The 25435-nt window shown below is 40.4% G+C and overlaps 2 protein-coding genes across 15 annotated transcripts in view; one reads left to right on the forward strand and one right to left on the reverse strand.

Annotated features, from left to right (window-relative positions):
- The window catches only part of PMS1 (PMS1 homolog 1, mismatch repair system component), a 45966-nt gene extending 28092 nt beyond the window's left edge, over positions 1-17874 (reverse strand). For 4 of the 10 annotated variants that reach the window (XR_013953264.1, XM_080598794.1, XM_080598797.1 and 1 more), the window contains exons 1-5: positions 17314-17451; positions 14632-14785; positions 11540-11722; positions 9353-9455; positions 7749-7912 (exon numbers count right to left, since the gene is read on the reverse strand). Coding sequence is in view for 9 of the 10 variants with exons in the window: in XM_080598794.1 (XP_080454920.1) it covers positions 7749-7912; positions 9353-9455; positions 11540-11722; positions 14632-14763 (582 nt within the window). In the remaining variant the exon portion in view is untranslated. Of the gene's footprint in view, positions 1-7748; positions 7913-9352; positions 9456-10579; positions 10987-11036; positions 11117-11539; positions 11723-14631; positions 14786-17313; positions 17540-17737 lie in introns of those variants that run through there. The other 6 variants (XM_080598796.1, XM_080598791.1, XM_080598793.1 and 3 more) reach the window with 6 other exon arrangements.
- ORMDL1 (ORMDL sphingolipid biosynthesis regulator 1) lies at positions 17394-25422 on the forward strand. 5 transcript variants are annotated; one of them, XM_080598884.1, is made up of 4 exons: positions 17394-17531; positions 19688-19868; positions 22164-22315; positions 23902-25422. In XM_080598884.1, exons 2-4 carry the CDS (start codon positions 19695-19697, stop codon positions 24035-24037), a joined length of 462 nt encoding a protein of 153 aa, XP_080455010.1. In that variant the 5' UTR covers positions 17394-17531; positions 19688-19694; the 3' UTR covers positions 24038-25422. The 5 variants fall into 5 exon arrangements, with proteins under 5 accessions (XP_080455010.1, XP_080455007.1, XP_080455006.1 ...); XM_080598881.1 differs by having other exon boundaries at positions 17399-17531; positions 19675-19868; XM_080598880.1 differs by lacking the exon at positions 17394-17531 and adding an exon at positions 17741-17879 and having other exon boundaries at positions 19675-19868.
- The last annotated feature ends 13 nt before the right edge of the window (positions 25423-25435 follow it).

The raw sequence follows: 25435 nt of genomic DNA on the forward strand, positions 1-25435 counted from the left end.
TCCTCAAAGACCCCAGGGAAGGACAAAGGAAAAAGTGCCGCCAAACTATCCTTCATATTTTAGAACTTCTACCAGCATCCACAATGATCCGAGATCACAGACAAAAGACAAACCTTAGTCAGAGCTGAGGACTGGATGCTGTTGCTGAAGATGGCTCGTGCAGTGTAACAATGATGTCGAAGAAAATTCCTCCTGTTTACTTTACTACTACATGATGGCTGTAACTTAACCAGCCTCCCATGGCACAATGGAGATTTTTGGATTAAACGTGATGTGTGGACTTTCAGTACCCAAACCCAATCTTTTTTTGTTCATTTATTTTGTGATAGACATTGTGTTATTTATCCTGTAATACCGTTTGAGGGTGTAAAGGTCCAGCAGAGCACGCGCTGTACATGAACTGCAGATTGGTAACCTAAGTTAGCTCTGTTAAAAAAACAGTCTCACTAATTTTGTCTCACTAATTTCATTTCACAGTCTCACTAATTTTGTTCTACATATTTCAAAAATCCTGTCTCCCTGGCACCTGAGATCTCACTTCAGAAAGTTAAATCTTTAGGTCAGTATGTTTCTTAGCTTTCCTGACTTAAAACTTAAGCCAGACAGTTTGTTAAGCTCCAACATAACTGAAAATATCCCTGCCTACTTGTTAATATGGCGTATAAACAGGAACAAAGCCAGGCAGCCACAACAAAAGTTTGAGTTTGGCTGAAGTGAAACAAAGACATCACCTTGTACCATGTGTAAAACCGCTTTTGCTCATGATGCACCAACACCTTACTGCAAGGGCAGGCACATTCTCTGTGGTGGAAGAAAATCTATCACCTAAGATCAAGAAGACACCAAGATAAAGACTTAACCACATTATTTAAAATGCCAGCCTTGAAAAGTGGCAATGTTGTTTGATCTGCTCCAGGCCATAACTGGTATCTTGTTTTAAAAAGCGTGGCAAGCTACCTTAAGAAAAGAGAACTCCTGCATAATCCCTCCTTGAGAACAGAAATCATGGCATTTTTGCAATTTAGCTTAAAGGAATGCAACCCTGTAGAAAATCATAACTATTTTCTGCATATATTTTATATCTGCCTCTGAAGAATCTTTGTAGCTGATGGTGGCTCAACCACTGGTGGAGGTAGAGAAGAGAGGAACTCGAGGCACTGTTGTTTTCCCCCCCTCGTCAGATGCACTCTATGCATAGGCATCAGACATTACAGCTATCAAAGAAATTTGATGAAAGGTAGCTATTTTCCACAGCACCCTTCATCCTAGAAATTCTGAAGAATTTCCTGCTCAGATCTTCCATTTGTGATATGAGAGCACCCGCCCGAGGAAGAGGCATTCTTGAGCATCGTGCCGTGGAGAAGCACTCAGACTGGGGAGCTGGAAGGTGAGTTATGAGAGCAACCAGGAGATACTACAAGGAGCCAGGGACCTTCACCTGCTAACACCTATTGTCACAAGCTTTCAAGAATTACAAAGACTGAGGCAAAAGTTCAACTGTTTTTGGCTGCTTCATCCACATGTTTTCTACTATGGTGGATAGACAAGTTCAATTTCCATATAAGAAAATAATAATAAGATAAAAAAGCAAACAATTCAACTGTTAAAAAAAAAACAACAACAAACTACACAGTTTCTAATCCTAAATTGTCATTCAGAGGATGCAACATCATCATAGTGATTTCCATTTTAAGAAGGGTGTTTAAAAGCCTTTTGAAAGATACCAGTTAGCAGAAGTAACAGAGAACGTACCTAACCGTGACAAAGTACATTGCTAAGGAAGAGGAAAAACTCCCGGGCGGCTTTGGAAACATCCTTTTTGTGCTAAGCTTTCAAGCGTACAACAAAAATGTGAAAGCCTTACAAGAGCTAAAGGCACATCTCAGACACTGCAGCACACACGGCGTATGTGAAACAGTAATTGTTTTGAGATTTCAGACATATACTGTGCTGTCATTTGAAAAAAAGTGATGGATGAGAAACTGGAAACCTCAGGGAATTAGTAATAGGATATAAAGCATTTCACCTCTAGGTCACCAGTTCAAATTCAACCAGGTTGGTAGCGACCAAAAGTAGTTACCATCTGGCAGCTGTTCTCTGGCTGATGTAAATTGAGTTGAGGGTCTCAGCGCATTTCCTAGTGGACAGGTGTCCACATCACAAAAAACACCATAATTAACTCTCTGTTTGGCTTTCGCTGCAAAGCCACTGAGCAGTGAATGGAAGAAAAGACTGAACTGTATTCCAGGTCAGCATGAAAACACTTTGGCTGCAAAGCACTGCAGATTCTTAATCGTAATTCCCCTTTATCTTTTAAAACACAGATTAGGGAAGGAGTCAATTTATCATCATTACATTAAAAGGAGTAGCCTTTCCAACTCACGAAAGAGCTTGAGTGCTGCTGTTTCTGCTCAACGTAGATTTCTTTTCAACATGCAGCTACGACAGAGTTTGGAAGCACAGTGAATGAATCTGAAGTGCAAAACCATTATTAAAAATGGTGAATTTACCCTAATGCACGATTCTGGTTATTCCATCCCTAAATATATATATATATATATATATAAAAGCCCAGTTACTACAGAAAGCAAACTGTTGTTGGACTAATGGATACAGACTGGGGGTGGTCAAGGCTGTCCTGTAAGAGGAGACTAATTGTAAAGAAAAAAATTGAGAGTATAGCAGAGAATAACATGGCATTTCTTCACAAAGAACTGAAATGGTAAGTAACTGCAACCCAAATCAGGCATCGCATACATGCCAAAAAAGGCTGTTTCCAAATCTTACGTAAAGCTGATTTAAATCATTAAGAAGCATCTCCCCACATGGCACATGCTTCAACTCATCACCCGATGGCATCCTTCAGTTTAAGGCCAAGCACGGCCACAAAAGGGGTCCGGGTAAGAGTAACACCCACCGTTACAAGGGCTACGAAGGGGATCACTGGCACCCAGGAGGTCTGAGCCACGTTCCCCTCACAGAACGAGCAGCGAACAGCTGGGGGACACAGCTGGAGCGGAGCTGAGGTTCAACCTGATGGCATACCGGGGCATTTCTCGAACATCACTAGCTTCTGAGACTGTCACAGGCTACTGATGCCGTGCAGTAAAGAGCACAAAAGCTGTTGTTGCGGGGCAGAGCCCTGCGGCACCTACCGTGAAACGCAGCCCGAGCCCGTAGGTGGCCAGAAGATGGCATCTCGGGCTGAAGGGTTTGACGTGGTTGAAGCGGTAGCTGACTCCGGAATGTTCTTCGCACGCCTTCAGATAATGTTAACTTTAAATAAACTTGCTGAATACTCATGTAAATTATTTCCATTTGGCTGTCTCATTATTCAATATGCTTTCAAGGAACATGGTGATGAAAGAAGAAAAATACCTCTTTCTAACATAACCATACTGGCAAGAGGATCAACATTATCAGTATTCAAAGAATGTCTTGGCAGGATAAACCTTCATAAAAAGAAGGAGCACTAGCTAATCCAAGTTGTCAAAATAGCAATAGTACTTCAAGGGTTGATCTGCAAAGTGATTCATTATTTATTGCTAATGCAAACAACAAAACACTCTGAGCAGAAACAGCAACCATTTCCTATCAGAAATTCACTGACGAAGAGTATACAATAAATAAACCCTGGGAGAATTGATAAAAGGAGATCTATTTTTCTTGCTAGAAAACAACTCAAAGGCAGGAAGAGCATCGCTCTTCACAGAAAACAAACCAGACATTTAATGGATATATTTTCATTTGTACTAACACGGATATGAAGTGAGGCACAACAGCAAGAAAAAAAATCTGGAAATTTCATTCAGAAGCATGAGATGAACACCATTAAAATCAATGTAGTGGAAATACAGCATGCAATGTATTGTTGATCCTAAAAATGCATATACGTTCAACAGCTCAATAAGAAACCTGATTTTCCAAAATGGATTTCTTCTAGATTCATTCAGACAACCATTTTCAGATGCCTAACTTCAGACACGTTAATGAAACTTTCAGCCTCATTACATTACATATTCTTCCTCAGTAAAGCGAGAGCTATACTTTCTTCCATTCTCCTTTCATTTCTTATAAAATACAAGACTTTAAGAAGGATTATGTTAAAATATACTGCTTTTGTTACTTATTTTCAAGATCTTTTAAAAACACGTGTTGTACTACCCTTTCTACTTTTTTTAACCCATCTTTCCTCGTCTCCTTCTGCAGTACCTCATCTCTGCTACCTTCTTGCTCTTTTAAGCCTTGGAACCTGATCTTACTCCTGACGTGTATCATCTTCTATTGCAGCAGAAAGTATTGGCGCAGCCTCAAGAATTTGGGATTCTAGGAACTTGTTTGAATAATTGAACATACAATTTTTTTCAAGTAATATATAATCCATGAGCTCCATGAAAAATAAAGCTATTCTAAGAAGTTGATTCCTGGTACACGTCAAACAAATACAACAGCCACCAAAAAAAAAAAAAAGACAACCTGATTCAGTAGAGTATTATCCTAACACACATATCCTGTAGGATCGCTATAGGATATGTATCTTCTGATCTGAATTAGGAATTGTAATGACAATAATATTTAGCATCTGAAGGAAAATGAATTAAAATTCATATTCTGTGATGTTATGGTACAAACAAATGCACGTAGACTTGTTGAAAGTAGTTATGCACTGGAATTACACAATTCCAAATTTCTGAAAATACATGATGCAATAGGCAATTTTTATTTTGCAAGGAATTATAGCAGTAGACACACAGGAATATACATTCAAAGAGTTGTTTGTTTTAAATAGTTTGAAAATCATTTTAAAACAGTCTTGAAAAATATTTTAAAGCAGTTTTAAAGCACAGATAGACTACACTTTATGATTTCTTTGGCCTTTGATATTTCCAGCTCAGCAATAGCTACTGAGCGACCTCTTGTGCTGAAAAATGTCTGAGCAGTTTTTTTTTTTACTAGTTTTTATTTTAAATAAATTAAATTAACGTAAGGCCAGCAGTGCAAAATGAAGAGCCCAAAAAATCAGCACCACTTTTGCCATTACAAATATATACTGCCTGCAGATAGCAGTTGTACTGATTTACTTTACCAAATAAGCCTACCCAAACATGGTATTGAAGTATTTACTTCTGAAGCAGAGAGGATAGGCTGCCTTCACATATTCCCAGCAACTGGAAACCAAGTGGTTTGGAACATGGATGCATCACTTCCTAAGCTACATTGAGACTACTGCCTGAAATGAGCTTCAAGTAGCCATTAAACATTTTTTCAACTACTGCTACCCTCCCATGGCAAAGAACGTAGGGACAACTAAAGCAATTCTCCTGTCTCTTCCTTTCTTTTTATATCAGAGGCTCATGCCAAACCATGTAATATCCTCTATTCCTAAGACTACTGGTCTGCAGAAGTATCACACATGCCGTTCGATAACGACCCTTCATAATTCTATTTTTTTTTGTTTACATGATCACAATGACCATCAGTTCCTATAACATACACATCCTGATCATTGCTTTCCCCCCTTCAAAGTTTTTTTTCTCCAGCTTGCTGTTTTCCCACACTTTGCAGTACAATTGCACGATCAGAAAACATTTCACTGTCAGAAAATATGTTTGTATGTGTACAGAGTTAACCTGGTGACAAAATATCCCTAAAAAGCATTTCCCAACCATTACCTCCAACAAAACCAAGACAGCTTACAGGACAGCAGTTGCATTCCTTCTCGTTCATCAGCAAAAGGACAGGTTGGTAGAACAGAGCCATTTACATCTTCATGCATTTCTTTCAGCTTTAACTGGGTTTTAGATACCACAAAGAACTTAACAGTGATGTTGCAAAATGAGATCATGAAGTCCACTAATCATTGAAAGAACCATACTATTGGGTCCTTCCATAAATTTTCAAAGCTAACAGCTTGCAGGAATCTATTTTGCCACCTGAGCACAGCCAACATGCAATGCTTTCTATCTCAACGTTTTTGTTGTAAGTACCATGAAAGAGACATGTGACCAACTTGCACATTATTGTCATTGCATTAAAATAGACATTAAGAAAAAAGATACATAATAGCCCAATCAAGGGGGATGAAATCAAAATGCCATAGAAATAATTTGTAGCCTGTCACTAGCAATCTCACCACTGCTCCCCTTCTCATTTTTCCACTCCTCAAACATCACTGCTTCCTTACCCAAGAGAGCCATTCCTATGCCCTTCTGCCAACATCCACAGGCATCAATAGGAATTTCCAAACAGACTGGATCACGCAAACTCTGAAAGTAACCATGCAATAGATGTCTAGTTCAGCAAGGTCAGCTGAGCAACCATGCTCTATACAGTATGCAAGGCATTTCCCAACACAGTGTATCAAACTTAGGATCTGTAGTAGAAGATAAGCTACAGTTGCCCCACAGGGGAAAGAAAGGTCAACAGAAGGTACTTTTGATGTACTGTACTAAGCCCTTGCAGTAACCAAGAACCATAAATATAAGCCCCAGCTTAACCACAGAAGACTTATACCACATCCATCAGAGAGGGCAAAAACCAAGCCACCAATTAAATATGAAATTAGTTTTATTAACCAACATTTAACACCAATACTGTGAAGCACTGCTAGATATGTCAGCGAGCTTAACATAATTTATGAAGTAAAAAATCCTGATGTGTCTCTGGTTTCAAGCTTTCCGTAGTCTCAATGAAATACCACTGAATGTAGTTACTCAGCTTTGGAATACTAATTCTGTAGCCACAGGGCTAGCTTTTTGTTTTTCACAAGATCTAGACTTTGATATTCAGAAATAAATACCTAAATATTATCAAAGCATGTTATACAACTCCAGAAACAGATGGACAATCTGTTGTCTTTTCAAGAAAGCACAGTGTAATTCACAATTTCCCCTGAAAGGGAACTCCAGTGTGAATGTTTGGTTGACAACAAGTAACTGATCCAAACCGATCAATAAACAGGGAAAATAACAAGGTCAACAAACAGAGGTTTAGAATAGAAAAATTGCTGAGGGGTCTGGCCACGAGATGTCACTCTCGACTTTGTGGCAACTTGGGAATTCATCAGTGTAACTTCCCTCTGGTGTGTCAAAAGCAGGAGCACAGCCAGTAAAATTAGCTGTGGGAAATTGAGGTCAGGTAAAGGAGAAATGCTTGAGGTGTCACCTTCTGTAGCTGTGTGTTCAAATTACTGCTCAGTAACCTGTGAAGTCAAAACAGCCTCCAAGAAGCCTCTCAATTTGTTCTCTCAATTTCAAACAAACTCAGCTAAAGCTTGTTGTTACAACATGTTACTCTTACACCAATGTAGCAAGCTGTTTTGAAATTTTTAGCTTTTTTAAATAAAACCATCGTTATGCATTGAGCTCTTATCTCTTAGCACACAGCAAGCTACTTGTATGTGCTAGGTTAACACTTGACTGGGCCCTTTGTCATTGTAAGATCCGAGCTCTTTGTTCAGCGAGCACCAGCTAAAAATAATGTCTATACTTCATACATCTATCCAAGATATCTGTTGGAGCAGACCAAAAGGCAGATCTGAGCCTGCGTTTTACAAGTTTAAGATTAAAATCTGTAACCATCGTAAAACATACATATATAGAATGAAGAAAGAAGTGGAAGCCCAAAAGGGACCTATGATGAAAGAAAATTCCTAGGAATGAAAGATGTTATGTAACTATTTGATGAACTTCTTAAATTCCTCAGAAACTGAGCCTTAACATAGCTGACATAGAAAAAGTCATTAGTACCTTATTATGTGTAAAGATTATCCTCAGGTCTGGTTTTATGATGCCATATGCTATCAGAAGATCTTGGATTTTTTTCAGTTCTTCCTTACATTTTCTATTTGTCGAGTAAAACTGTTTTCTTACAGGAAGGTTCTTAAACAACTTGAGGACTGTCACTGTTGTACCTGCAAGCAGGTGATAAAAAACAAAACAAGCAGAAGTTACATTGAGTAAACAACTTTTTTTTTTTTCCACTTGAAGAGGACTGTATGTATGCCACTGCATACAAATAACTCCTAATAACACTAAATTACATTATATCAGCTCGAGGAGAAGAAATATACCAAGTTAGCAGTCATCTCACCAAAGTGAGTGCCAACAGACCTCACAAGCTTTGCCTCCCCTAAGGTACCTCTGCTCAAGGTGCAGTACCTGACAAAGAGAGGGGTATCAATCTACCAATACAACCATAAAAATTCCTAGTTGCAAAGTTAGATAGATGCCACAGAATTCATTTTTCAACAGCAATCGTTTTACAATTTTGACAAAACACACAGCAACGCAACTTACAGGCTCCAGACCAGGATTTCCGGCTGTGGAAAACACTGCAGCCTAAATCCTAAAAAGATTCCCTAGTTAAAATTAGCTCTCTAAGATGCAGAATTTTCAGATTCAGGCCTTTCTTCGGGATTTGTCCATTGACTGGCCCTAGGCAACTGCTTCTGACTTAACGGCTCCCTGCTGCCAGTCAGCAGACTGACAAGGAAGAGACAGGTCTGGCAGCCAGGCGCCCCTCTGGGTGTACAAGGCACTCCATGCTTCAGAGGGGAAGAATATTGACAGGCAGCTTCTGTGGCTCAGCTGGGACGTACTGAGGGTGAGAACAGAGGTACCTTTACAGACAGGCAGCAACTGCTTCCTCAGAAGCCCACCTTTGTCATAAGAAAGGAGCAAACAGCATCTCTTCTGGGAACATAGACCTGCTGGAGTGTGTATGTGAGGAGACAACGCTGTCTTTAACAGTCCTCACCGGGCAACAATTAGCTGAACTGAGCTAACAGAAGAACAAATGCTACCCCAAACCCACACCAAGTCTGAACCACCAAGGCCACCCCCGAGGTGAGGGCAACCTTTATCTTTCACACAAACATGCACAAGGATTTCTATGACATGCCCTTCCCTGCAGGTTAGAAATAATTGAGGCTTTGCTTGGTTGGTCCTACAGCCACGCTGCTTCCGGCTACTCCCTCATGTATACGACGGCAACTCTTCCTCCTTTAAGCAAGGGTTTTGCAATGTACAGAAACATTATTTTTGTCCTGAACAAATCTTTCATGTATAGTCTGTGCCTGGACCTGGGGGCACAGAATTTTTACAGCTTTTATTTCCACTCTGCCAGCTTGAAGAAGAGAGTCAGAGAAGGAGATGCTAGTTTATAACTGCTATCTAAGGCAACTTCCAAGACATTCTCATGAAAACAACACGTTCTCAGCTGACAGACATAAGGCAAGAAAAGATTTCACACTCAGCCGTCAAGTACAGAACAGACATTTCAACATCAAATAAGAGCCCCAGAGAAACATAAAATACCTGTCACAATGCAACTCTAGAGCACGGTATCCTACCTTGTCCAAGATGGGAAGGCTTTTGGGAAGTTATATGCCCACTATTATCCAAAGTATATTGAGTGCTGATACTATCAGCAGCTGTCTTTGTTGTGATCAAAACCTGTAAACAATAAAAATAAACCATGTTAATCAAGGATTCACAAAGATCAGAACGGGCTTAGATAAGCTTCACTTTCACTCTAACCATCATGTTATTTTAGTCACCACAATTACATTTAATTAGTTTATAAAATTCTTCTCCTACAGGTGTTTCTTACAGTCACAGAAAACATTCAGCATTATCACTCAGTCTTTCCATCCATTTAACTAAAAGCCACACATTTCTAACAGTGTTATAAAGTGTAAGGTATCCCTGGTACCTACCAGACATGCTTCTTTGTCTTCTATTCTGAACAGTTTAAATGAACAACTAAATCAACCAACCATTTTGCATTTCCATCCTTCACGAGAGAAGACACACTATGACAACTATGTGAGATTACACAAACCTAACGACTATCAAACAAACAGAATATTATCTTTCCACACCCAACCGTATCTAGCAATCATGCTTTGTATGTTTTGTAAGCTATTAAGGTAATACACCGATCATCTTTAGCAAGACCAATCGCACACTAGAAGTTCAAATAAAACTGCAACTCCCTGAGTTCAGGTATCGAGATTTTGAATGACAGAGCCACTATGCTTTAACCACCTGAGAGACAAACGTTATCACTCCTACAGAGCTTCAGGATGTTTTGGTTTATTTTAGTTTTCGTACAAATCATTCTGAGTTCAGCCATGCCTCTGGAAAGAAAAACCAGTAATTGATTAATTGGAAATGACAATATTACAGACGTGGTTAAGGGCCAGTAGTAAAGTACCTCTGAACTGAAACTTCAGGGGGCAGTTTGGGTAGGCCAAACGCAATTAAAACCAAGAGCATTTAATTAACGTAATTACTGATCCGTGGATTAAAGAAATACCTATTAAAGTACTTAATACAGTCAGACCAACTCCCATCTCTTACGAAACGCAACCTGGAGCTGCTTAAATGCTCAGAACAGATGGCATCCTGCTCTGACAACTTGTCTGCAGGAGCCAGTGACTGAGGGCTGGCATTGTCTGTCTAAACACCAACACTTCTGAAAGCATCTTTGGAAATCTCCATCCAAACACACAACCCACTCCTGCTTAGTGCAATGCGAACGTAGCCCAAGGTAGCAAGGAGTCAGGCGCTCTCACCCTCTGACACCTCTCCTGACCTTGATAGTTGACACTTCCCATCAGACACTGATACCAGAATCTTCCTGCGGGATCTAATCCTTGGGAGGCTTAGGAAGAAGAACCCCAAACTTGATCGTGGCACAGCACAAAGACAGAAAGGCAAAGCACAACGGAACACGCAGATGCTGTGCCCTTCACGTGCAGTACGAACATTTCTAAGATGGTTTTGAACTAACGTGGCTGCTTTTAGTCAACAGGTTACATCTTAAGTATCAGTACACTGTCAGCGTCAGTCCTGTTAACACAAACACGTGGCTCAGACGCAAGCAGGCTAGGGAGCAGGTTCCTGTTTACTCCTCAGGACAAGGCTAAGTTTGTGCAATTGCTGTCATACACATGTCAAGAAGCGACGTGGAGCCCAGCAAGATCCCATGACTGCCGATCACCTAGATAACATCAAGGCAGAAATCCTCACTGGAACTGCAGCTGTGTGGGCCATCAGTGCCCTGAGTGAATCCTCCTGGCCACTATCTTCTGCTTCTTATTTTGACGTACCTTAATGCAAGCAGAAAACTCAGCCATACTCTTAGACTTTACATTTTCTGTTAATGCTACAAAGGGCAAACCAGTGTTTTAAGCAATCACATATTTATCTATACCCTGACACAAAAGAAATGGACAAAGAAACACTAAACAATCCATCCCTGCTCCATTCTGGCTGAGGAAAATAAATGCGGCACTGGTGTAACCAGTATGACAGAATGGCAGGAGTGACACTAACAAGAAATCCATGTTGCTTCCTAACCTTATGACACGACTTCTGGGTTAGAGAAAGGCAGCGCATGCAAGCCAGACTGTTTGTAAAACAGGTTCCACGCAGGCTGCCAGAACAATTTGAACACCTTGCACTGATATTTTATTAAAGCTTTCACAGACACGCACAAATCACAGAAGTCCAGACACATAGCAACTGCTCACCTCTGATATGCAACAAATTGATCCCAGGGCTTCCCCACGAAAACCGTACGTCGTCAGCTTTTCAAGATCCTCAGAAGAGCTTATTTTTGAGGTGTAGTGTTTAATTGCCATAACTGGAACATCAGCGACCTTGACTCCACTGCCATTGTCTCTTACTTCTATTTTGTCAAACCCATAATTCTCCTCAAAAAGAAAAAAAACAGAAATTGATCACAAAGACAGACAAATGAATTAAGGCACAAAAAAACAGCTAAAAATACTGCTTCCCTCTTTTAATATTGCATCTCAATCTCTGTGATTTACCTTTATGCGTATGTGATACATATTTTACTGAAGTCTGATTTAAATACTTGTCATTTCAATAAACACCTGCATATATAGTTAAAACTCTGAAAACCCAGGTAATTAGAACAGCTAAACGAAAGATGGAATTCAGATTCTCTAACATCTCAAACTCAGCCCCAGCAAACAAATGCTTCCTTCCAGCTATATCATAATCTGCATGTATAAATCACACCCAAAGAATTCACAAGCCAGGAGGTTAAAGTAATTAGAGCTGCAGGATCACTAACTAAACTTCTTTTACAGAAGCCACGTGTGGCTCTTTGAAAAGATTACGATGTGACATACAGAAAAGCACGCTGTACTGTGTGGTACATCTAGGAACCTTAAAACAGGTTTTGCTTACGAAAAATGTCTTCAGTAAGTGGCTACCATGGTTCCAGAGCACGCTGACACTGTGCAGAGCACGTGATGGGTGATCACAGAAAGCTAAACAGAACTAACTTTGTTGTTCCACCTGGACATATGCTAGAAGCAGTTAATAAAAATAGGATGTACTGCCAGAGTTATTTCCCAAAGTAAAAAGTAACGTAACTCAAAACAAGAGGAAAGCATCTAAAGATAATACATATATTCACATATAACCTGCATTATGAAACATCAAAAGCCTCTGAGGTAGGCAGAGAATTATAAATATTTAGTTAATTGATATACAATAGAAACGTTGGTAGTTTTTACTTTCAATATTAATGAATATTGCTGAAGTTACCTTCAGGTGAAAAACAATGCTTTTGCTTATATTTGAGTCAACCTCCTACTGGGAAGCAACATGGAAACTATGATATACCTCAACCGGACTTAAAACACGTCAGGACATAAAAAGGGGAAATGTTCCACTCCACTGCAGTATGCAACAATGCAGGGTTTGGGTTTTACATTTTACCATGAACAACTGCCTTCAATTCTAACACTTGTTGTTCATCTGCTTTGGAAAAAAGTGAGCAGATTTATCTTCTTCAACCTGAATCACAATGTTACTGATTGATTTTCTATTTAATTTCTAATATTATTCATTTTTACTCACGCACATTTTCTTAAAATATTACAGTGTTTAATCTTTGTTTTCTGTTAACACCTTCCACTTGTGCTACATGGCCTTAATACCATGTGATGCTATGAGATGTTTATGCTATTCTAACAGACCACTGATGCCAAGCCACGTGGTTCAGCTCCCTCCTCTTTTACTCACGACTACACGGTCCCATCTCTGCTTCAGCTACGACTCTCTGAAGATCAATTCAGCTCATTAAACTGGCACAATACAGTCCACCTTTCTTGATGGTCTTTTGCATTAGCAAGATGAACCGATCGTGAGAGACAGAAAGGTCTAGCAATATCAAGCACAGGTTTTTAGGTCCTTGCTTTTCAGGTGCCTAGATGGATCAGCTGTGTAGTGTAACCTCTCATCCTGAGCTATGCTTCCGCTGAGAGCGATTTAAGTATTAGAGCTCCCACTTCTCACGCTGGAGGAAAAGGAACAGAAACAAGCGCCTGCCTTTTACAACAGCCATTTCATGTAACGGTAGCAAACCTGTAGCTAAGATCCATACTTTCTGAATCCCACTTCTGCTCCAAATACTAACATAGGCTGTTGCTCATCTTCTCTGTTTAATTACAACACGTGGGTGTAAATCAGACTTTAAAGATTAGTCTCAAATTCCTGTTGCTAGAGCTCAGACAGTGAAATTGATAAGACTGATGCCTGTGGAGTGTCTGCACTCATACACAAGCAATTATATTGCTTCATCAACAGTTTTTGGCATACTTTAACCTGAACCCAGGGCATCTTGTCAAAAATAAAACCATTGCTCTACATATGCTTACTGCACAGTCATGCTACTGAGGCAGTTGACCCTGCTGCTCACAAGGCAAGCTCCAGCGTGTTTGTCTTTCTAATAGCAACAGAGCTGAGGTTCAAATTAATAAGTAGATAACACGTAACATCTTGGCCACGGTTCAGTTTTTGATTAAATGACTACGTTTATATTGTAATGAAAGCAATATCACGTTATCTAGAGCTACAGTACAAGCTGATGTGTTCCCCAGTCTTGTGTAAAAGCTAGCTGACACACCATGCAAAGACAACACCACCTATTGGAGTTTGGTCAGCCAAGAAGTCAACAAGAATAAAACCCCAGCCAAAGCTTCCTGCTACAGCTTGCCACTGCAATGGCTTCTACCTGCAAACCATCTCACCCGCAGGTTACCTCCTGCCTATCCGTAAAAAAAAAAAAAAAAAGCCACTTCTGCCTTTGTTGACTAAGAAGCAGCCACAGTAGTCCTGTTGCTTAGGGAGCTTGTAGTAATTGATACTACAAAAAGACCTAACATGGACATCAACCTTTTCCACAGCTTCCACTTTCACCTTCCTGCCAATACTTTATAAGAAGAACTCAGCGAGCCAGTCTAGCAGTGAAACTCAAGTCCAACATCTTTTAAAACAAGCTATTAGTCAGAAAAAATAATTTATGAGTAAGAAAAGAAGTATTAAATAACCTGGCAATTCTTGTCAAGACACACTCAGCAGCACAAATATAACTTGTCGTTTCAGTGGGGCCTCAGAACATTAAGGGAAAATGATTTGGAACCATTTTTATTTGAGGTTAAAATATATACTTACACACAGTTATTAATACCCTCCCACCACCAAAACTACGACAGCCTAAAAAAATACACTGACAGTGGAACAACCTTCCCACCATCTTATTTTATGTATAATTACCTGCAAGCATACAAGAAAGAGGACTTACCAGTTTAACATCAATACTTGTGGCACTGGCATCCAAGGAATTTTCTATCAGCTCCTTCACCACGCTGACAACAGATGTAATCACCTGAGAGCTTGAAAGGAGACGAACAGTTTCTGCCGGGAGCTGTTTCATAGTGGAATTAGAATCAGAGAAGCTGCACAGAAACAAAGGAGAAATAGAATATAAAAGACACATTACAAATCTGCATTTCTAAATAACTGTTTTACAGTGACTTTTAAATATAAGTAACATGTAACATCACAGCTAAGGAGTAAAATTTTCAAGACACACTAGGACACAGCTTTATCTCCAGTCAGCAAGTTTGACTTGTGGAAGAAACAGTATACAGTGGTCTAGACTAGAAAATATTATTTTAAGCAGACTTAACTTCTACCAAAAAAAAAAAACAAAACCACTTCAAGAATTCAGAGATGTAGTGAGGAAAACAGTATACTATCTTGCATCTATAAAGTCTTCTCCTCTAAATTACCATAACATGTGATTTTGATCTTGCAATTATAACAGAAAAGACATTACATGGTAACCTGGAGTGCTATCAGAAATGTCTTCAGATAGCGTATATACCTAGCACCACATCTAATTCTACTGCTAATGACAAAAACTAAAAATTTTGAAACTTTACCATTTTTTTCCGAACTTTTTGTATATTTTTTCCCTGCATTTGTAATTTCTGAGCTCAGTGCTGCTGACTGTGTTCTGCACATGATTCCCAGTAGCCAAAAATTCAAGGAAGAAACATGACCTGAAAGTAACTTCTTTGAATCTGGTGAGGGCAGCACAGTGGTGCTGAGAAAAGCTGCATTCATTGGCATTATGATCTACTGTCAGTAATAAGGGAAAAAAAAAAAAAAAACAACCAACTTCTGAATTATAACCTTACTTTTCTTATCAGACTTACTATGTTCCCTCAGGCAGCTCACTTGATTTCTGGGTCTTCCATTTGAAAATAGAGATGCATCATATTATATGCCAACAGAGATGTTTTTATCACTGGAAACACTTACAAAAGGCTACAAAATTCCAGCTGTATTATAATTCGAGACCATCTACCACGAAGATTCTAAGTGGATCTGCAAGTTTTTGCATATATCGATCTTTAAGTACACAACTAGATGTAATTAACCAAGCTCCAGCTAAAATCTTTGCTGATCCTTGCAGCCTGACACAAGGAACTCAACCATAGCTTTTTCTCGTATATAAGAAAGGGGGCAGAAAGAGCATTACTGGCTCTTTGTGCCTCAAGAAGGGTTCAAGCGCTACGTCACTCCGTCTTACAAGGAACGTTGTCTGTCCACAACAGCACTCTTTACTGTGAGATGTGGAACGGCCACTATTTACACTGAAAGACAAACAAACCCACAATCCCAGTTTACTGATTGCTTCAGTCCAAGCTATCTGCTGGAGAACAGCGTGGCTGGTTCCCTGACTGCACACTCAGCATCTGTCCCGAGGATATGAGCACGTGGGGAGGAATGGAGCAAACCCAGATCTCTTCCTGACACACTGAGGACACCGGGAGGGTGTGCACAGCAAGGGACTGTGGCCAGCACCCCAGACTACCCTGCAGGGTATGTGCAGCTGATACAACAATTACAGAACACTTCTCTGCCTTGATATCCTTCTCAGAAGTGCCGCTGTAAACACAAAGGACAAAACAAATACATGGTTACTTGGAAAACAAACCAAACCAAAAAAACTAACCACCAAAAAACAACGCGCAGCGTTTTGAAGAAGCAGCAGAATTAGCACTTTTCTGAGAACAGCATCAGAAGTTTTTTCTCTTTATACTTGGCATTTACATTCCAAAGAGAATTTTCCCTTTAGATGTGGTTAAAAGATCTGACAAATCATTTTTCCACCAAACTGAGAAAGGAAAGGCACATGGGAAGATATGTGTTAAAGACTGACCAACATTAATTGTTTACATGCATTCAGAAAGGTAGGTTTCACACATCATACAGGACTTCTGTGTCAAGTGTTTTACGCCTTACTAATAACAAGTGCCAGATTGGAGCTGAGTATCTTTATTAAAAAACATTGACTAAGATGAGGGAGGATCTAAGAAGAGAAATGTTGCAGATCAGAAAGACAAGTTCTCTATGAGCTGTGATTGATGCACACGCTTTGGGAGAGGAAACAGCTCTCAGCATGCCCTTCTGTTTTGCTGGGCCCAAACCATGGTGCGCAGCCCTGCCTGCTGCTCAAAGGGTGAAAACAAGCACAGTCACATCCACTCCTTGGCCGCTTGGCACCACTCCTGGGGGTTCCTCTCTGTCAGAAATAATGAAAATAAAACACGCACAGACCCAGCCAGTAGTAGGGTCCTCCGCGCTAATCTAAAAGCAAGGGGGGAGAGCACACACACAGCACTCCCCCAAACCAGAACTTCGATCCCCTGCACTGTGCAATGGAATACGTTACAAACTGCCCACAGAGACACTAATTAAGAACACCTGTGGGAAGCAGAGCCAAAAACAAAGGTGAAATGGGGATGATGGATTCTGGGATTTGTCCGGGTTTCTGGGAGGGAAGTTCCTCTGGTACTTACTATGTACGGAAGCACATCCAACCCCTAGTTATGCTTAGCACAAAAAGTAATTATTTTAGCTGAAGCCACACTTCTACTACAAGCCCTCGCTGACCGGGCATAGCTTATCTAACCTGTGGTGAGCAGGAGGGGTAACACTGCCGTGCTTTGGGACTCTCACAGACGCGACACCCTTCTCGCTGAAGCCAGCGTGCAGCAACCAACCTGCTGCGAGGCTGCGACCCTCCACCTCGCGGCCGCAGCTTCACGCCGCGCAGCGCTCAGCCTCCGCTTCAACGGCCGCTGCGTTCCCGTGAGCGTTCAGCTGCGAGAAGAAGAAAAGAGGAGGGCGGTGAGGAGCGAAACGCTCACCCCGCGCACCCCGCAGCAGGCCCAGAGCCCGCCCTGGCGGTGGGGGCTCCGGGCCCAGGCCTAGGCCCGGGCGGGAGGCGGCGGGAGGCCGGTGCCGGGCGGCTTCCCCCTTCCCCCTGCTCCCTCTCCCCTTCCCTCCCTTCTCCCCCTTCCCTGCCCTTCCCAGCCCCGCCGTGCCCCCGCTACCTGCGCGCCCGCCGCTGCCGTGGGCGGCCCCGGCTCCTCCCTCCCTTTCCCTTCCCTCCCCTCAGCCCTGCCCGGGGGCGGCGGGCCGGCCCGGCCGGCATTGCCCTGCTCGGCCCCGCGGAGCTCCCCTAGCGCCGGCAAGGTGGGGACGGGCCCGGGGGGGCTCGGGGGGACAGGGGGATACGGGCCGGGAGTGCGGGGGGGGCCTCGTCCCCGCTCTGCCCCCGGTGCCCGGCCCGGGGAGGGGCCTGCGGGCGGCTGGGCTCAGGGCTGGAGGCTGAGGGGGTTTGGGGGCTTGGAGCCGGAGCGCAGCGCTCCTTCCCGGGGGGCTGGGGTTAAAAGGAGGGGTTCTGTGGTCAGATGGGACGGCAGCGTGGAAGTGCCCTTTTGTCAGAGCTGGTATGTCTTGTTGCCTTTGTCATCTAATGACTTCTTTGCCTCGCCGTTGGTCTGGCACCTGCTCCGCGCCCTGCGCTTGCTGCGGCGTGGCTTTTGCCCCCAGCCGTGGAGGTGGCCGGCCTCTGGCCCTCCGGGTGTACGGGCTCCAGGTCCGTCTGGGGACAGGGAGCGAGCCCGCTGTGCGGGTCGGCAGGGTGGTTATTTCGTGCGCCTGAATACGCCTGGGTTCCTGTCAATAAGAAAACACAGGGATACAGTAAGCAGAGAGTATGTTCATCTGATTAAACAAGAAACGTTAAGAAAAAACTATGTCAAAATATAATAATTTCTGTCTGCATACTCACTAACCAATGATGCTTTGTCCTAGCAAGGTGGTAACAATCTTATTTTACAAATCTGAAGTCATGTGTTCCTTGCACATGCCCGTTTTGTAATACTGTGCAACAAGTGTTGATTAGAATCAGCATTGCCCCAGTTCAATGTCAGGTTTGTCGCATCTATTTTTATTTTACCACCTCTGCTAATGTGTGTATTGTACATATTACAGTGCATTATGCTGTAATACGACAGATCTTACAGGGGTTTACTATACTAAACAAGTACAAGAAACAAACTTCCTAAAAAACACAAACTATTTCTGCCAGTTAAACAACTCTTCTGTATGGTGATTTAGAAGAAAGTTAAAAGCTCTCCATCACAGTCCCGTAAATAAATATAGTCTTACAAGTATATTGTCTTGCAAGTCATGTAAGTATGAAGTATGCAGCAACTTTTTAAAATAATGATTACAAATTTTAGTACGCCAGGCCAGGAGAGTTTCCTCCATTAACCTGTGTCAATTTCCCAAAAAATTAAAATCACGGAATTGTGCTGTATGTGTCTGTGTATGTCTGTCACTTAGAAAAATTCTGAGCCTGTTGGCTGATACCAGCCAGATAAAAACGTCAAGGTAAGAGTTCCAAAATCTGCAGAAAACTGACAAAGGGAGGAGGGAAATCTGAAATCTGCACTTTGCTGCAAAAGAGCAGGCCTAAATTAACCCTTATTCGGTCTTCCTAGCAATAGGTTGCCAGGCATTTGGTAAATGCAAATTTCCTGCGTAGCCTTAACATGAGTGAGAAGTGGGGGACAATTGTTTGATATGGGAAGTAGGACAGAACTGTGGATATTGTAGTGGCAGGAGAAAGGAATTTAAGTGATGAAAATTACAAAGATCAGTGTCGCTATAGGTTTGCACCTTCGGCTTCTAACAGCACGGCTTACTGTTTTTTTTAAACATCCCTGTTGTGGTAGGCCTGGTGGTGTGGGTTTTTTGTGTGTGTGCGCATTTTTTTTAACAGTCCCCAGCAGCCTCTTCGTAGTGACTTCTTTATAAAACTTACCTGAAGATCTTGACTTGACTTGAGATCTTGAAGATCTCAACTTAGGCACCATGTTCCTTCCAGACCTACTTACTTAAAACGGTCTTTTTCCTAATTCTCAACCTGCATATATATATTAGGTACCTCTATAATACAGCAGTCTCACTCTTCAAACAGTTCTGTTTTATAGGGTAAAAATGAACGTAGGAGTTGCCCACAGCGAGGTAAATCCAAACACGCGGGTGATGAACAGTCGTGGAATGTGGCTGACATATGCACTTGGAGTTGGCATGCTTCACATTGTCTTGCTCAGCATTCCTTTCTGTAGTGTCCCTGTTGCATGGACTTTAACAAATGTGATTCACAATCTGGTGAGTACCCTCTCTTGTAAGACAATTTAAAAAGTTGCTCACACGTATTTTTAGAAGCAGTTGAAGAGAAAAAAGCCTGGCTGTATGGATAATAAAATCCATCTAGCCAAAACACTTTCTCTACATGACTTATCTGCTATTAAATGGGTTGGCACATTTTGGGAGGAGGATTGCTTTGGGTTGAAGCAGAAAAGTTATGACCTATTTCTTACGTACTAAACATATCTAAGAACTGTAAATGTAATGTATTAAAAATAATATTTTCAATTAATGTTTCTGCATAAATCTGTTCATATCCTAAAGTGTTTGATTTCAGTACTTTAGATGATGCTTGTTCCTTGAATGGAAGAGTTTGCGTACTTTTTTTTGTTTTGGTTTCTGGTCAAGCTAGATAAAATTTAGCTCTGAATGACTTCAGCACACAACACTGTAACTATACATGACATTAAAAAAAATTATATTTGAAAGTGATGGGAAAAACTGGACCGCATTGACCCATGCCCTGAAAATGATTTGTTACTCAGTGGATTGTGATTTGAAGGATGACTTCGGTATGCAAAAGCATTTGGAAGCTGAAAACCTTGAAAATCTTTCTGCCTTCTCTCCCCAGGATGCTATAATTTCGTTGTAACTATTTAAATAATGCAAATACGAATATTGGTCCTCCCAAGCTTAGAGAAAAGAAGGCTGCAATGCAGCAATTTATATTGTACTTGAGATTTGCTAACACAGCTTTCAAAGGTTAGCAAAGAAGTCTTGACAAAAAGATATCTTCTTCCTTATTTAGGAAAATGATAGTTCAACTTGAGACTGAGGTTAGGTAATATCCTCTATAATCCTGTAAAATTGTTTTTATTTTTCCTTGAGCCTTTCATTTAAAAAAAAAAAAAAGGTTTAATAATAGCAGGGTTGTAAGCATTAGTAGAGCATTTCGTTCATTAAATTTGACAATATCAGAAATGCCTGACTTAGGAAGATACTAACAGAAGCAAAAATTACTAAATATTTCCCAAATACCTTACTAAATTAATTCAACTAGATATAATGACAACAGGGATGAGAGCGTGCACTGGCAAGTAGTTTTCTAGTGGAACACAGAAGATGACTATAAACCATAGTTCGGATATTTCAGCATTTACGTGGCAGTTTTTTGTTGTTGTTATTTATTATTATTGAAACAAATCCTTAGATGCTTTGATAAAGATTTCTGCTAGAGGAAAACTCTTAGCTGACTTTGAAAGCAATTTTGGCGGTCCTTTGTGTAAGTATCGGTGCAAAATGTTTAGTAAGCATTTGGATGTCCAAAAAATGTCTTTTTGCTTATTAAAACTGAGATGCTTCAAACATCATGAATATTATGCAAACTAATTCTCTTCTGGTAGTAGGCCTCCAGTTAGGAGGCTGTTTCAAAAAAAGCGTAAGAAGACATGAAGTGACTTGCTCAGCTTTCACCTCCTTTACAAGACTTCAGAAAAATGTGATTTTTCTGTAAAATCTTTCTCTAATTATTTTTCTGGGTGCATAAGAAATAAATGCACCTGAAAGAAAAAACCGAAGTCTTTGATATTTTCTGATAGAGACTCTTGCTTGGAGTTGGCATACTGTTTTTGATAGAAGACGAATGTTTGTTAAAATTGGAAAGTTTATTCGTTTGTTGAAACTGGACTTTCCTATGCCAAATGAAGGGACTCAAATTTATCTTTTAGAACCAAGTAGCCGTGGCATCCTTCCATCATATAATAGAAAAGAACAATCCAGTGTGGTTCAGGAGAAATAGCAGAGATGGACAGATGGCATTCAACAGACTGCTGGTAGTCAGCTTCAAAGTATTTGAAGCTAGAGGGGGACTAAGAAAACTTTCAGAAGTTCTTGTAATATTGCCAACATTCACAGATAGATTTTTACTTTGTGCAGACTCTACCTTGTAACTCAATTTAAGACCGTTAGGAAAGCAGTAATATACATTGGTAGCCCTAAAGTTTTTACAGTACTTGTTTAAATTCTGTTGATGTCATGCAATCTTTGCTATCTGATGTAGAAGACGAGGCACTGGATTGCATGTCACAGACCTCGGCTTTAATTCTGAATCCGCCACTAACTGCATAACTTTGGGCAAATCATTTCTTGTCTTTTCCTTGCTCTTCTGTAATTTGTTCTTTCAGGTTAGCTGCTCTTCTGGGTGAGAATTCATTTAGTCTTTTTTTTTTTTTCTTTTCCACAATGCATTGAACAATGTCGCAATTATATAATACAGATAAAAGTGCCGCTGTATTCGCTTTTTTTTTTTCCCCTCAGGGAATGTATGTCTTCTTGCATGCAGTAAAGGGAACTCCTTTTGAAACACCTGATCAGGGGAAAGCTAGGCTACTAACACACTGGGAACAACTGGATTATGGAGTACAATTCACATCTTCAAGAAAATTCTTCACAATCTCTCCTATAATTCTGTGAGTTCTAAACTATATTATGATGATTTGAGTCATAAAACCATGATTTCAAAAGCTTTGATTAAATGAGCTGCAATTTACCTGTTAAAGCATTTCTCTCTTTTTTGCTTGTTCGTATCTACATCAAAGATGTAGGGAGCATGTATTTACAGACCATATTATCAACAGTCTTCCTTCCTGCAGCCTTCAGTACTAATTCATGTACTGAAGTTGAAATTTTAAAACCCATCCCATTAATAACTGTTTACAAAATTAGAAAGCTTGTGAGGAAAACTTACTATTAACCCTCAAAGTTCTTTAAGAGATTTTGAAGTCACAGATATTGAAAAGCTAAACTAATTGCCTTTAATGCATATACATTACTTTACAGCTTTTATTAACCATTTTGGATCTTGTGAGTTATGAGGGAAGTGGCAGTGCTCACTGAATGAGGTCCATGGTGTTGCATGTCAGTTGTGCTTTGTTCAGATTGTCTTGTTTACACTAGTTATGTAAATAGACTGATTGGAAACTCTACACCACCTGTCTCTGTTGACAAAAGTATGGTTGCATAACTGAAAGAAATCAGATACGTATTTTATATCCAGTCCTAAAAAGTTTTTCTGTTTTTCTTATAAGGAAGTTGTCCACTGGCTTGGCAGGGTTGGGGGAGGCGTGAGGGAAGATATGGTATTGTGTATAGAAAGTTGTTTCACAAAGGATAGAATATGAAAAAAATACATATAACTGTTCAGATAATCCTCTCTTCAAAGATAGCTTCCTGCTTGACAGTGAGAATTTTGTATTCCTAACACTTGTATATGGTTCTCTTCGTGCACCAAGAATGTATAAGAAGCTGAATAAACGTCTCCCATTTGCTGGAAAAACAAACAAACCAACCCAAATGTGATAACCCTACTTCTGTGACTAGTTTTTGCAAAAAATAAGATGAAATTATTGGTTCAATGTGTAAAAAAGTATGTAGTGAATTGAGTTCTGAGGCACATTCCCTCAGTCTTCCAGTTAAACAGGCTGTGGACTAGCTTTAAAGCAAATTGTGTTGGAAATGCATGCCAGATGGGAAGCATTTTAAGATCACCCTGCTCAACAGATGTGCTTAGCAGAAATGAGTTTTGCACTGAAGAATGTCAAATGCTTTGTCACTGAGTTTGCAAGGGTAGCTGAAATGCACATATTTTTGGTAACAGCTCTCATACCGTGTAATGTCTGTATTACAAATAGGGCTTGGATTACTGCAGAATAATTTACTGCAATAATTTACTATATAATTTACTGCAGAATAATTACTGCAATAGGGCTTGAAATACTGCAGAATTCAGACACTAACTTCAGGGGTGGGGAGAAATGCTGGAGGAAAACTCTACCTGAGAGTTGCTTTCTAGCACCTTGAGAACAATCGAAAGAAGATACTTAGTCCATAATATTATTGTATGGCGTTCTAGAACCCAAGGTGAGATACAGGAATATATCCACTGTTAGCTAGTAAAATATAACCGATTACTGAAGCACCATTTTCAAACATGCTTTGTTGGTGTATTTGTCGACAAGGGTGTCATCAGCTAAGCTTGTTCCCTTTTCCCCTGCAGGTACTTCCTGGCAAGTTTCTACACAAAGTATGATCCAACACACTTTATTCTCAACACCGCCTCTCTTCTGACAGTGCTTATCCCCAAGCTGCCACAGTTGCACGGTGTTCGAATCTTTGGCATCAATAAATACTAAGCAGAAGGTGTGATGCTGACCGACCCTGACATGGCTACTGCTTCTCGGGCAAAGGAAACAAGTAGTCTACTGTGCCGTTTGTCTAATTGTATTCGATGAGAGATGCATTTACATCTGAGATACAATTACTACTTCTTAAAGCGTTGTCTGGTGTGAAAGTTGGGTTTATAAGAAGAAGCCTTCAAATACTGAAATGTGAATTGGAAACGTCGAGAAGAAAGATTTCCATGAAGAACTGGGCAGGCCCAGCTCTAAAGCATAATCAACACTAAAGACTGTATGTAAAGTCTGGCTGATGCAAGTAAGGAAGCTATGAATAAATGCTGAAATGGAGAGTGATGTTTCACAGATGCCCAATCAGCCATGACACAAGTGATAATCTACTAAATAAATCCTGAATTTTTCCATTCAAAGGACAGGTGGGGCTATCTGTATAGGATAGTTAAAAGTAGCTGGTTACTGCTGTATGGATTGTAGATGGGTGTGTTTGTTACTGCATTGTGAAAGTTTGTCTCACAGTAAATACTGTGACGGTATAAAGTGGTGATATAATTCATGCCTTATCTGTTCTTGTGATTTTTGTCACAAAGACCGAAGAAAGTCCTTAACTGTCAGCTCAGGGGATTTCTACATCAACTTGGTAGCTCGGTTTATGTATGCTTTTGCAAGTTGTCACTCTTGTGTTTATTTCATTTTGCTTACCAAAACATTGATTTGTCTATGTGTAAATGGGACATCCTGAGAAACTGAAATGTCTTTCAAGGTGTAGCTTTTTGACTGCTTTCTCTGATACTTGACTGCTGGATTATTTTTCAGTAGCTGAGAGGCCTGTAACAGCGGGGGAAAGGGTTGCTGTTGTTACAGGAGAAGGAGCTTCACTATAGAACAATATCAGAATATTAAGAGAAACTGTAGATTGTAAGTTAGAATAGAAGTGGAACTAGAAATAGGTGAATTGACAGATTACATGGCCTAACAGTATGCTTTTGCAGAAAAGGATATAAATAATTTGCACGTCTTGGAAAGGTGCAGGAATACTGCATTTTAGGGGTACCGTGTAGTATTGAGTAATCTTGTATATAATTAACTCTGGAACTAGAATGAAGGAGGTACAGCTAGAGCTCTAAGTGCTGTATCCTAGCCAAAAGGATGAATTTTTAAGTATACCATGTGGCTTCCAGACAAAAACAACTCAAGATTTGACAGAAGACTATTTAAGACTTCATTTAAATTTTGGTTGCAATGACAGCCAGTGAGAAGGAGGACAAAAAAAGCCCAGTGGTATATTTCTTTTCTTGCTAAGAGAATGTTCTAGCAATGTGTGATAAAGATGTTGTATAAAAAAAAAAAGTCATTGGAAGTAAATAATCTTATTTGTGCAAAAAGTGGTAACTGGCT

This window comes from Anser brachyrhynchus (genome assembly GCF_964034855.1).
Source record: "Anser brachyrhynchus genome assembly, chromosome: 7".
Classification (NCBI taxonomy): Eukaryota; Metazoa; Chordata; class Aves; order Anseriformes; family Anatidae; genus Anser; species Anser brachyrhynchus.